This window comes from Aotus nancymaae, unplaced genomic scaffold (genome assembly GCF_030222135.1).
Source record: "Aotus nancymaae isolate 86718 unplaced genomic scaffold, 86718_ANA_hifiasm-v0.15.2.pri h1tg000108l, whole genome shotgun sequence".
Classification (NCBI taxonomy): Eukaryota; Metazoa; Chordata; class Mammalia; order Primates; family Aotidae; genus Aotus; species Aotus nancymaae.
This window is the reverse complement of record NW_026988523.1, coordinates 11,826,649-11,839,854: the sequence shown is the minus strand read 5'-3', so window position 1 is coordinate 11,839,854 and position 13,206 is coordinate 11,826,649. Positions and strand designations below refer to the sequence as shown.

General features: G+C 44.7%; 1 protein-coding gene and 1 non-coding gene across 2 annotated transcripts in view; both read right to left on the bottom strand.

Moving 5' to 3' along the window:
• TDRD5 (tudor domain containing 5) overlaps positions 1-13,206 on the bottom strand; it is a 110,257-nt gene that overhangs the window by 90,238 nt on the left and 6,813 nt on the right. Inside the window, exons 4-5 of the mRNA XM_064370799.1 lie at positions 1,419-1,664; positions 392-799 (exon numbers count right to left, since the gene is read on the bottom strand). Coding sequence (XP_064226869.1) covers positions 392-799; positions 1,419-1,650 — 640 coding nt within the window. The 5' untranslated portion in view covers positions 1,651-1,664. The remainder of the gene's footprint in view (positions 1-391; positions 800-1,418; positions 1,665-13,206) is intronic.
• Positions 12,807-12,918, bottom strand: LOC135272433 (U5 spliceosomal RNA). Its single transcript, XR_010340574.1, has one exon. It is a non-coding gene; the product is annotated as a U5 spliceosomal RNA (small nuclear RNA).

Here is a 13,206-nt window from a genome sequence, read left to right as displayed (position 1 = left end):
TTAATAATTTTTTAAGCATTTTAACTTTTCATTTTACTTATAGCTTCTTTGCACGAATACAACTATTCATGTAAATTTAGTGTTCTAGAGAGAGCAGATCTTGTGGTTTTAAAAATAATAATAACTAACACTAATTATGAGCTTACTAAATGCCAAGCACTTTACAGAACTCACCTCATGTAAGGTCCTCAACATAACCCCAAGAGGCAAATATTGTTATTTCTATTTTAGAGATGAGGAAATCAGGCGTAAACAGATTGAATAGTTTGCCTGAGACCACTCAACTAGCAAGTAGTAGAGCCAGGCTTCAACTTGAACAAATTCATGGACCTTAGCAATTACACACCCCTCTATGTGCCAGGAATGCTCCAACATTTGCCCACATGCATACCTGCTGGCCATCCTCTCCGCTTTTCCTCTGTTACACTCTTCTTTAGCATCAACAAAGAACCTGCTCTGGTCTGCTTTACAGAGATGACATCTGAAGCCGCATTCAGCACTTCAAACATAGAGAGAAATCCATATTGCATGTATTGGAATGATCGTCCAAATCTTCTGGCAAATGCCTTTTCAAAATCAGAAAGGAGAACAGGAGATAATGCCAACAGGTCCTTCAACTCACTCTTCACAACAGCTGGAAGAATAGGGGCAACCCTTCCTCGGTAAGGTACTCGCCGATGAGAGCTTGGTCCAGAATGAAAACTGGGCCTTCCCTTATGCATGTAGTTTCGAACCTTATGGCTGCTCTTCTGTTTTGCAACTAAGCTTGCTATTCCTTTGGTAGATTCATCTGGAATGGCTAAGGAAATGTGGAAAAAAAAAAAAAACACATTTAGATGGGAACATTACTCCCTTCTTTATCCTTAGTATCTGTGCTTATACAGTTCTTAACCCTCCAAACAGCTGTTTATCCAGGCAGCACGATAAACAACAGTAACTCTTGGTTCCTCGATTTCTTGCATTTTGGGTAACAGCTTGCTAGCTCTTCTTCCAGGTGAAGAAAAGATAACTCAATGTATTATCATTACAATTGACTCCCGACAGATTTGAAACTCTTGGGAAGAACTACATACTTCCCTACAATGGTTTTTTCCTGTGCTTCACGGAATTGAAAACATGTTTTTATAATTAAGAAGTCCTTTTTTTTTGTTTCTCCCGACTGAAGGTGCAATAATCCGAAATCATATGTAAAATGTAGTTTTTGTGAGTACACAATTGTAGTCACTGAGGGAATGGTTTGTTAATTTTGCAGAGGTTCTAACTTTGCCCACAACCTCAAAAGCACCTAAGATTCCCCTCCCTCACCAAATTAAAATCCACTGGCTGGGATACGGAATAACTGTAGAACTAGAATAATTATTTACTAAGCAACTGTTTTTATTACAAAGTTTATAGACCTTCGAAAGTCTTAAACCTACCTTTCAGTATTATGGTACCACCTGCACCGGAGCAGACACTAACAACATCAGGCATGTCCAATACCAGCTCCATAGTGGACCGATACCCAAGGATCCGGAGCGGTAGATGGTTGCCGATCATCAAAAGGTACTCCTTCTCCAACTGCTGTGGGCTCAAACCATCTTTGGTGGAAATGAGAAGTGATCTTATTTCCTTCCGCAGACATTCCTGTATACGCTCTTGTTCAGACATTGTGCCCTACAGCACTGAAGACAGAAACGTAGCTCATGAGGAAAAGAGGGCAAACCCATGAAAAAATAAATTTTTAAACAACCCATAGTGGGATACAAATAACTGAGACGCGAGTTTTAAGAGTGATAGGGCAGCAGTACTGTAAGGGTGACCTGCGGCTTGCGCGTGGCCTGGCGATTCAAGCCCTGAATCTCCACAGGCGCTGATTAAGCTACAGGTGTCAAGAACTCTGCCCATGGCCGGGGGGGAGGCGTTAATTGGGGTTCCTGTGGGGTGTTAGGCTCGAACGCAAACTTCCTATCCAAAGCCCTCGCGGGCTCCTCCGGAACCAGAACTGGGAACTGAGGCCAACGCAACACCGCCTCCGTCTTGCAGAGCGAGGGCCCCACGGAAAGGCGCCCCCGCCGCACACCTCCTGCACCCCAAGCCGAGGGCACGCTCCCCGCTCCCTCTTATCTGAAGCCACCACCATTCTTCGCCCGCCCCCTAACCTATCTAGGGTTGGGGTCCCTGCCCCGCCCCCAACGTCTCTCGGTGCCCCTCGCGGGAGCGGGGCGTCGCCCTTCCACCTGCCCTGGCGGCTCTCTGCAACCAGAGGTGAAAAGGAAGAGCGGAAGGCGCCAGATGAGGCACTTCTCGGCCCACCACCGCCCTGCTGCCAGTCACCCGTCTTGCCCGCACCGCGCCGTGACGCCAACACTGCCGTTGTGGGCCGGGTAGAGACTACGGTGCCCTCGCAGGAAGCGGCGCAGTTAGGTAGCTGCGACGGCGGCCCCCCGCGCTTGCGCACAAGCGTCCCCTAGCCGGCAGTCCGCTCCCGGCGCGCCGCGTTCCAGCCCCGAGGGCACGTGGTAGGTGGGACGGTTGGGCAGGATTAGCCGCTCGGGGGTCAGGTGTGAGGTCCGTCCCAGTCTCAGGGGCCAATGGGCCTGGCTGCGAAGGCGGGCCGCCTTCCGGGATCACCGGCGCCTACCTCTTCCAACGCGGTGCGAAAACGAGAGGTGGGGCCCGGGGCACTCGCACCAATCCAACCACCTCACGGGCGGGGACCCGGCCTGGCCCGGGGCGGGAAGCAGGACGCGTGGGCCTCAGAATCACCTGCGGAGCTATTTAAGTGAAGAAAAGGATGCACCGGTCTGATAAACAAAGGGTGTCATTCAGTAGGTCTGGGTTTATTTGAGGAAGATCACAGACAATTCTAATTCTTGGCTGAGAATCCATGCAGAGCTAGATGCAACTCTGACTCCCTGATGAAGGAATGGGTGGGGTTAGGAAAACTTTTTGAATGAGTGGACAACATTCTAGGTGCCACTGGAGATAGAGTGGGGAGGCTAAAGATTTATTTGGATTTATTTGTTGGTTTGGTAGAATGGGCCAGATCTACAAAGTCCTTGAAAACCAGAAAAGAGTAATTTAAGAGATACAGAATAGGGAGGCATTGTATAATATAAAGACTTGTACCTTAAAATGTACAATCTAATTTGAAAAGCAAGACAAACCAAAATAACCACAGAATTTGAATCAATAAAGAGACTTGAGGAAAGACAACGACCTTATCTTCTTTCTTAAATCTCATGACATAATGCTTTTTTTTAAAGCCAAGGGAACAAAATGTTCCATTAATGAGGCAGGAATATTGAGGAATCCCTGAAAGATAGAAAATAAGATTTATGGGCTGGTTTATAGCAGAATGGGCAGGGCTGAAGAGCAATTAGCAAAAAGTTAAATTATAAAACATGGAAAATTGATCTAAACATTGCAACATGTGAATGACAAAAGTTGTAGAAACAAAAACCAGCAAGAATGATGATCAGGTTTGGGGAGTTAAAAAGAAGAAAATGTCCTAAATTTGCACCAAAACACGTCTTCAGATTAAAAGGGCCCACTTAGAGTCCTTAGAATAATTAATGAAAAAGATCCTGTCCTAGGTAAACTCTAGGAGAAAGAGAATCAAGAGATTTTTATATGGAAATGTTACCTATAAAACAATGGAAATTAGTTTGCCCTTGGATTTCTCAATGACAATATCTTCAGGGCTAACTCTGGAATCCTTTAGGCTAATCAACAGTAAAGTGAGAGGAAAATAAAAACATCCTCAGACATGAAAGGATTCAGAAAGTTTATCCACTGAATGACTTGAAAATGACTCCTGCAAAATGAACAATGAATTGACAAAAAGATATCCCAGATTCTCATCCCCAGTTATCTCAGATAATGAAGCAACCGACATTGAGCACATACTATGTGCTCTCGACATAGATGATCTCATTTCTTCGCAGTAACTTTGAAAAAAGGTACAAATGTGATGCCCATTGTAAAGTGAAGAAACTGATATACAGATATGAACCAGGATATAAGAAAGAGTGATGGGCAATAAAAACATAAAATCTATTATTGAATCAAAAAGCTATTGGTGCATAATATAAAAAAGAGTTTTTACAAAGATATTCTGGAGCTAAATCCCAGATCAATAACTGCAAACCAAGTGTCAGAGGCTGTATGAAGTTGCTTCTTTAGAAAGACTCCATTGGGGAACAGTAGGTACCCTTAGAGTCCCCACTTGATTGGGTTTGCAGTAACCAAGACCCCATCAGTCATCTGTGGCAGCTGTGAAGTGAATGGGAATGAGGTGGGAACCATCACAGTAGCATCTTTCTCTCCTTTGATGGTAATACCTCTGCAATTTTCCAGGAATGTGGTATTGCTTTTGATGTACTGTTTTGGCCCCCCACTTGGTACTTCCTAGAGGAATAGCCCTTACTCCATGGATGAGTGTACCAATGTAGGAATTCTGCCAGTTGCTAAGATGACCTATTCCAGCTATTCGCTTGGCAAATAGAGTCCCTAAGCACAGGATGAATTCACAGTTCCACTACCCTTGCCCAAAGGTGCACCTGGGCCAGAATTCAGTTCATGTTTCACCCAACCTCTGTAAGTTCAAAATGTTGATGGCAAACAGCAACATTTGGGGTCCCAGAAATTAGTGTTAGTTTGGGATTCGCATATGATAGTCACTAAAAAGTTTGGGTATTTCCTTTTCTCCAGAGCAGTTTTCTGTAAGGGAGCACAAAGTCTTTGGGGAGATGAAAGTTTGCATGAAGTCTTAGGTACAGTATTTCCACAGCATCCTTCTTCAAGAATATTTGGGCTGGCCGGGTGCGGTGGCTCATGCCTGTAATCCCAGCACTTTGGGAGGCCAAGGCGGGCGGATCACAAGGTCAGGAAATCGACACCATCCTGGCTAAGACGGTGAAACCCCATCTCTACTAAAAATATAAAAAAATTAGCCAGGCATGGTGGCAAGCCCTTGTAGTCCCAGCTATTTGGGAGGCTGAGGCAGGAGAAACACTTGAACACGGGAGGTGGAGGTGGCAGTGAGCCAAGATCCTGTCACTGCACTCCAGCCTGGGCGACAGAGCGAGACTCCATCTCAAAAAAAAAAAAAAAATCTGTACGATGCTCAAAAGGCTGTGGATCTGAGATCTGATTTAGTGGTGGTAAAGGGGTGACAAGTTGTATCTCTCTTGTTCATGAGAGGCCTCTGTTCCCCAGACCTAAAGCTGTGTTTTGTGGGTTGTTTTTTGTTTTTTTTTTAGAGACAGGCTCTCACTCTGTTGCCCAGGCTGGAATGCAGTGGCATGATCATAGTTCACTGAAGCCTGGAACTCCTGGGATCAAGAGTGGCATGATCATGGCTTACTGAAAACCTCAACTCCTAGGCTCAAGCAGTCCTCCCTCCTCGGACTCCTGAGTAGCTAGTAGTGCATGCTCCACCATACTCAGCTAATTTTTTTTAACTTTTTTTTGTAGGAGGAGGTAGGGGTCTTGCTTTGTTGCTGATGCCAGTCTGAAACTCCTGGACTGAAGCAATGCTCCCACCGTGGCCTCCCAAAGTGCTGGGATTACAGGTGTGAGTCACTGCCCAGCCTGGGTTTGTTTTCGTTGTACAAACTAAAAGGACTTAATGGGTTATTTGTTGAGTCCATTCCTTGGATTCCTAAAGTTAATTAACCAGAGAGCTCCTGGGTCTGACTAATGTGTTTTCCACCCTGCTGCCTGTTATGACTAGAGCCCACTGTTCTTCTGGTAATTAACTCCCTCCACATGACCACCTCCCATCCTTGCTTGCTTCCTGTGGGAGTGTATTTTAATCCGCAGCAAAACAGCCATGAACGAGAGAGGGAAGGGGGGAGGGGGGAGGGGGGAGAGGGGCTTCTGGAGCCTTATGACAAGGAGGAGAAAGTCTTTTGAAGGACAGAATAAGAAGTAGTGAGCTAGAAGCATGTGATAGAATGAATATAACATTCCCATATCCCAAAGTCTTTTACCATTATGCCCGATTTGGGTCCATCACATGCCACTGTTCAAGTCTGTTTCCCACAGCAATGACTCCAAGCCTTTGCCATTGCTCTTATGCTTCTTACCCCACTCCTGCTCTATCACTAGATGACTTTGCTCCAGATCGCCCCAGAACAAATGGAGGCTCTCGTACATGAACCCCCTCAATTTTCAGCCCAGTCCTCTAAACTAGCTCCCCTCATGTCTTTCCTTCTGGTCTCAGTGGGTAAGGGGGTCATCCATCCTACTCTTGATTCTGTCCCTTCAGCTCCTCTAGGATCATGACCTTGCCCCTTGGTTATTATTACACAATCCTGTATATTCAACACTTATTCACAGACTACTTTCTATAGCATACGATAATGCGCTGATCTCACATACACATAATACAGACACAGAGAGAGGAGAAAGACAGCAGGAAGGAGAAATAAACACTTTCTCTTGACCTACCTTCCACTCCAGCCTTTCCTTTTGGGCCAAATCCTTAAACAGTCTACACTCAGTTTTTTCCCACTTTTTCATCCACCATTTACCACTCATTCCATAGCAATCAGCCTGCTACTCAGGACATCTTTCTTTTACCCCAGTCATCAATGGCAAATCTACTAATTGACAAGTTTTATAGACTTTTCAGTCTTCCATCTTACATTATCTCTGCTAACTGTTGGTTTCTCCTCCCTTTCTGAAAATCTCTCCTCTGTGGGTTTCTATGATGCTGTTGCATTGGACGTGGCTCCTAGCATTCTGCTCTATTTCCTGCTTTTGTTATTCTGTTAATGTCCATGTACGTTTAATACAGGGTCTGTTCTTGGCTCTTCGCCTTTTTATCCATCACCTTCTGCCTGGGTGAGCTTTCTCATTCTCATAGTTTCAACTTTGGCTAATGCCTTCCAAAAGGCATGTTCATTCAAGCAACAAATATCTTTTGGCTCCTACTGTGTGCCAAGTACTGTCCTAAGAGATGGGACTACGATGGTGAGCAAAACAAAGTTCCTGTTTTTCTGGACATTACCAAAGACAAGCATTAAGCAGATAAAATATATAATACGTGGTGTCAAGTAACGATAAAGGATCTTACAAAAAGTAAACCAGGATAAGACAGAATGGGGCTGCTGTGAATGGAGTACTTAGAAAGCACTTTTTTTTTAACCTGCATCATACTGGTTCTCAAAGTGTGGTTCCAGACCAACATCGTCACCTGGGTACTGGTTAGAAATGCGTATTATCAGGCCTCACTTGACCTGCTGAATCAGAAAGTGGGGGTGGAGGGATGAGTCCAGCAATCTATGCTTTAACAGACCCTCCAGGTGATTCTGATGCATGCTGTAGAGGAGTTTCCCACCTCTGTTGCCCCAAATAGATTACAGGTGTACAGTCTAATACTAATTTTCTCAGCCCGTAGGGAAAGCTTTAGGGTTGGGGGTTAAAGAGATGCTGGGAACCTCCAGGCCAAAGTAGACTACACCCAGACTTTTCAGAAGGCAACTAAGTGGGATCGGCTGACATGCCCCAGGCCTCCAGGTGGCATGGTAAAAGCTATCCAGCACTCACTGATCTGCTGCAAGAAGCTAAGCACTGTCAAGGACCTGCTTCTGCCTTCACTTACTGGTGAAGTTCACGGTCGCTTGCCCACGGAGACTGCACAGAGCAGAGCGAGAGAGGCGGAGAATCTACTCTAGCTGCACTGCGACAGCTCTTAATAATGCATGTGTTGGGCTCCCTAGAGCTTCTTTCCTTTCTTTTCCCTTTCTTTCCCTTTCTCATTCATTCATTCATTCATTCATAGAGACAGCGGTCTCTCTAGGTTGCCAAGGCTGGTCTCAAACTCCTGGGCTCCAGAGATCCTCTTGCCCTGGCCTCCCAAAGTGCTGGGGTTACAGACATGAACCACCATGCCCAGCCTCATCATTATTTTGAAATACTTTTAAAGAAAAAGTTGATTAGATTTGAAACCCATTCACATATCACAAGAAATATCAAAATCACATTTGTTGATGAAGGAAATTAGATTCTTTAAGTTCAACTGTTGTAAATTTTTAAGTGATTGTAAAAATGATTTTTAAAGCTTTTAAAATTGTGTGAACACGTTTCTCATTGATGGTAACAAAATTTAGAGTTCATAATTTTAAAAACTTTGATTAGGAATTTCTTGTGGTCATTTCAAACATAAAATTTACATCTGTGGAAGCAAACTCAAGATTCTATTTTAAAATTTTAAAATATTTGTGTACAAATTTAGTTCACTGATATTGAATCCCTAACACTTTTTTTTAAACTATGATTATATATCAAAAATTGTTTTCACCACGCCCTATACAGATACCCTCAAATCCCCTCAAGTTGCCCCAGTATGCTATTCAAACAGTATTATTTTCTGTCCTTTAATGGGAAACACTGGAAGCACTGCTCTAGGATCAGCCTCTCCCTCTCCCTGTCTGTCCTCTTCCCTTTCCACCCTCTCCCTCCCCGCCATACTTCTTCCATAACACCGAACTGGAAAGGGACGAAATTAGAGTCCTCAGGGTCACACAAGCCACCAGAAATAGGAAATGTATCTTTAGTGAAGAAAAAAAAACAACAACAGAGAGACGATAAAGTATATTGAAGCCATCACTGGCCAGGATCGCTTTGCCATCTGCTGTTTCTTCTTTCTGTGTTTTTCTCTTGAAAATCCAGCACAGGATGCTGGAGCCACAGTTAGCAGCTAGTGAAAGAGTCAGGATCTTAGCTTCAGAAACATAATCCCTCCTGAGCTTTAAACCTAAATATTTCATTGCCCACTGTGCGTTTCTAGACAGGTAACTTACAGACAGTTCTAGCTCAATACCTCTGAAGCCAAACTTGGTCTACCCACCTTTACACAAAATCTGTTTCCTCTCTTGTATTCCCTCAGTTGGACGTCAGCCCCGTTCACCAATCACTTTGAGTCCTGTAATCCTCTTCCCTGTAAACATAACTCATATCGTCCCTCTCACCTGGACTGTTTCAAGAGTCTCCTCACTCGTCTCTCTGCCTCCATCCTCTTCCCATTTCAATTCACCTTCCACCTTGTCCATAAAGTGGTTCGTCTCAATTGCAAATCTAACCATTTTCCTTGCTTACAATGTTTCAACGGCTTATTTTGGCAATTAGAGAAAATCTAAATTCTCTTATACAGTATAAAAGGCTTTTCATTTCCTGCACTACCTAGCTCCCTGGCCTCTTCTTTTGCTAGTTTGTCAAGCCACTGACGGACCTGCTGTCTTTTGTACTGTTTCCCCTGGCTGGAAGGCCCAGCTCTCAACGTCCATCTGAGGATCACCTACTCATCGCAGTATGGCGCAAACTGGATCTCCTCTCACTCCACTCAGGTAGTGTTACTCACTCCCTTCTTTGTGTTCTCACAGTACCATATAGATCAGTGGTTCTCAACCAGAAGCAATTCTGATGCCATGGGACAAACACTTGGCAATATCTGAAGATAATTTGGTCCCCACAACTAGGGGTGAAATGCTACAGGCATCTGGAAGAGGCCAGGGATTCTGCTAACGATGCTGCTACAATGCACAGGACAGCCCCCAAACAAAGAATCATTCAGTCCAAAATGTCAGTAGTGCTGGGTTCCAAACCCCAGTTGTACAACACTTTATCAGACCTGTCTGTTTACATATGTGTCTCTCCCTGTTATACTATATGCTCCTCAAGGGCATGCACCATGTCTTACCTTTAAATCCTCAGGGGTGAGCAGTGCTATACATATAGTAGGTGCTCACTAAGTATCTGTGGAGTGAATTAACAAGAGAGAAGTTAAATAAGTCTCATCTGGTCCCTGCACCTAACAGGCCAACACCTGCATTTCAAAGCAAAGAGGGCAGGAACATAAGATGCTTGGGGCCAGAACAGTTAGGGGATGTGGATCAACCAAACCAGCTGCTCAGCCTATTAAGGTTGAACTCTACATCTTTCTCAAGTCCTCTATCCCTTCATGGTCCCCACTCCAGAACTCCATGAGAATACCAAATTCTTTTGATTTTCTCCCTGAGAAATGTTTCCTGAATCCAAGCCATACCCACTGCCAAAGATGCAGGTCGGGCTCTCAGCAGCATGACTTTCCTAGACCACTGTTGTGCCCCCTTATCTCAGCAGCATGACTTTCCTAGACCACTGTCGTGCCCCCTTATCTCAGCAGCATGACTTTCCTAGACCACTACTGTGCCCCCTTATCTCAGCAGCATGACTTTCCTAGACCACTGCTGTGCCCCCTTATCTCAGCAGCATGACTTTCCTAGACCACTATCGTGCCCCCTTATCTCAGCAGCATGACCTTCCTAGACCACTATCGTGCCCCCTTATCTCAGCAGCATGACTTTCCTAGACCACTGCTGTGCCCCCTTATCTCAGCAGCATGACTTTCCTAGACCACTGCTGTGCCCCCTTATCTCAGCAGCATGACTTTCCTAGACCACTACTGTGCCCCCTTATCTCAGCAGCATGACTTTCCTAGACCACTATCGTGCCCCCTTATCTCAGCAGCATGACTTCCCTAGACCACTATCGTGCCCCCTTATCTCAGCAGCATGACTTCCCTAGACCACTATCGTGCCCCCTTATCTCAGCAGCATGACTTCCCTAGACCACTGTTGTGCCCCCTTATCTCAGCAGCATGACTTTCCTAGACCACTACTGTGCCCCCTTATCTCAGCAGCATGACTTTCCTAGACCACTGTTGTGCCCCCTTATCTCAGCAGCATGACTTTCCTAGACCACTATTGTGCCCCCTTATTTGGTCTCTCTGCCACTACAAATTGAGAAAGTCAAATTTAATAAGGCCTTATAGTTTCCAGCTCTAAAATAATAGGATTTGTAATGTCATGTGGTACCAATCAATTCCAGCCTTTCCATTAAATAATCCATATGAGTCAGTATTCATGCCTTCATTTATTTATATGGCTGTAATATACCAAAACGCTAACTGGGAATAAGTGTGATACTTTAGAAAGCCTTGCACTCTTTCATGACCTTTCATCTTGGAAACATAGACTCAGATGTACACAGCTTTAGTTGATCCTCCCTTTCTTCTAGTAACCAGTTCCCACAGATATCAGTCTCTTAACAAATCCAAACAAGGAGTAAAGTGTTGAGAGTTTTGGAATGTGTGCTTATCATATTTTCAGCAAAGAGATGAGCAACACTTTCAATTAAAGAGGAATCTGAAAGAAAACAGCAGCATCCCTGTAAGAATACGTGAGATCAGTCAGCTGGACTCATTTGCTAACTCAGCACTCCGCTCCCCAACTCCTCCACCTTCCAGCCATGCTGCATTGACCTTTTTATCACAGAATGGGACACAGCTTTTTGGATTTTGTTGTTGCCACTCACAATCCCAGTGGACTTGGTGTGTTATAAGTAGCTGCTTATACTGCTGTTACGTATAGATATAGAAAATGAAGTAATGACTCTGTAACTTGTCAGTGGTCAAAGAAGCCAAGGAGACTGAGCAAAGGTGACTGAGAACAAGCACCCAGCATGGGCTCCAGCACCCAGCATGGGCTCCAACACCCAGTAGGGCCTTTTCTCATTGGTTTTTCTCCAACAAGGAATTTCTCTCTTACTGAAAGACAGTACAGTTTGGGGAATATCATTTGACCAGATATTCTGCTCCATTCTTGGAGTAAAAAGCAGGTACAATTTTAATATAAGAGTCTAGCTAGGGATGTAGATGAAATTAATTTTTATAACAGGACCAGGCTGAGGAAAAACATCAATAAATGCTACAAACAGTTTCTCACTTTTTCTAGCAGGGGAATCTCTGCAGGATGATGAAGATGGTAGCTGTGTCTAATAGCAATGTTAATTCGGGCGAATCTGAAATAATCATGATACCTTTTTCTCTAGGAGCCAAATGTAGCTTTGGAATTTTTCTCACTGTAGTGTTGTAGGCAGAAACTATCAATTGAGGCAGGCCCTTGAGAGGAAATATTTGTCCTCCTCAGTCCATGCAATGATAAGGTTTAGAGAGTGAAAAACCAATTTAAATGACTGGATTGCTCATCTTTTATTTGCCTTACTCCCAGCGGCCTAACCTGAAACATATAGAAGAAAGTAGTGGGATGGTTTTTCCAGACCCACTTGAGTTACTTCAGGTTCTCAGTCTTTAATAAGGTTTTGGGAGAGAAAAAAAGCTGTTGCTGTGCGAATTCAATAAATACTGAAAAATTTTAAAAATCAGTGAACATTATTTCTGCCATCATGCGTTCTGAGCTATTTAAGTAGTTTCAAAAATCTTGTGTGATGGGTTATCTTGAGCAACCTCCCTTTCAGAAGGAAACAAATTATTAACAGAACGTGAAGAGAAGGAAGAGGGTGAGGCAGCTCCCCAGTTCGTTGCTAGATCCAACCTGGCCAGTGAACCTTGAAAAAGCCAAACTCCTACCTTCACCATGGAAGCACAGAACAAATTGTCCCCTCCTAAAAACAGAAGTTCGACCAGATCCCTTCCTATGATTCTTCAAGAAGCACTGCATCATCAACCTCAGGCGTAAACATTAATAAAGACCCTAAATAATGACAGAGACGAAACAGATCGCAGAGTTTTCCTTTCCCCCCTTTAAAATGCAAATACTCCCAGGAGGAACCAACCAACATCATTACGGGTTAATGCATATGTAGACAAACTAGGGCCAGGATATAAAGTAAGAAATAAGTAGGGAGGAAGGAATGGCATCCTAGAGACGACTCCAAGGAAGAAAGTTGGGGGTTGAGGAGAAATATCTGATTTTACCTTAAAAATCATCCTAATTCGTTGACCTTTTGTGTTTTTTTGTTTTTCTTTTATACTTGGCCCTGCCGAGCAGGACCTCAAAAAAATCTGTTACCTACAACTGTTCCTCTCAACGGAAATCTGCAGTAAAAGGCAAAAGACGTATTTGTTCTGCACAGAAACCAGAGCCTGCGATGAGCTTCTGTATCTCCGTCAGCCCTGTAGCATGACGTTAGGAACCCTCCGGGAACTGAGTCTTCTTCGAAGCCCGGTGTGCCACCTGCAGACACGCACTTTCCAACGCCCGCACCCTGCCTGGCGCCGGCTCTCCCACCCGGGCCGCTCTGCGTCCGCGCCGCCCCGGCCGTGGGGGTCGGCGGGCCAGGTACACAGCTCCGCGGAGAAACGGCCGTCGGAGTTCGGGGTGCGTCCCGCCGTGGCCCCGCCCCAGGGTCCTGCCCCTCGCCCCCAGCCCCCAC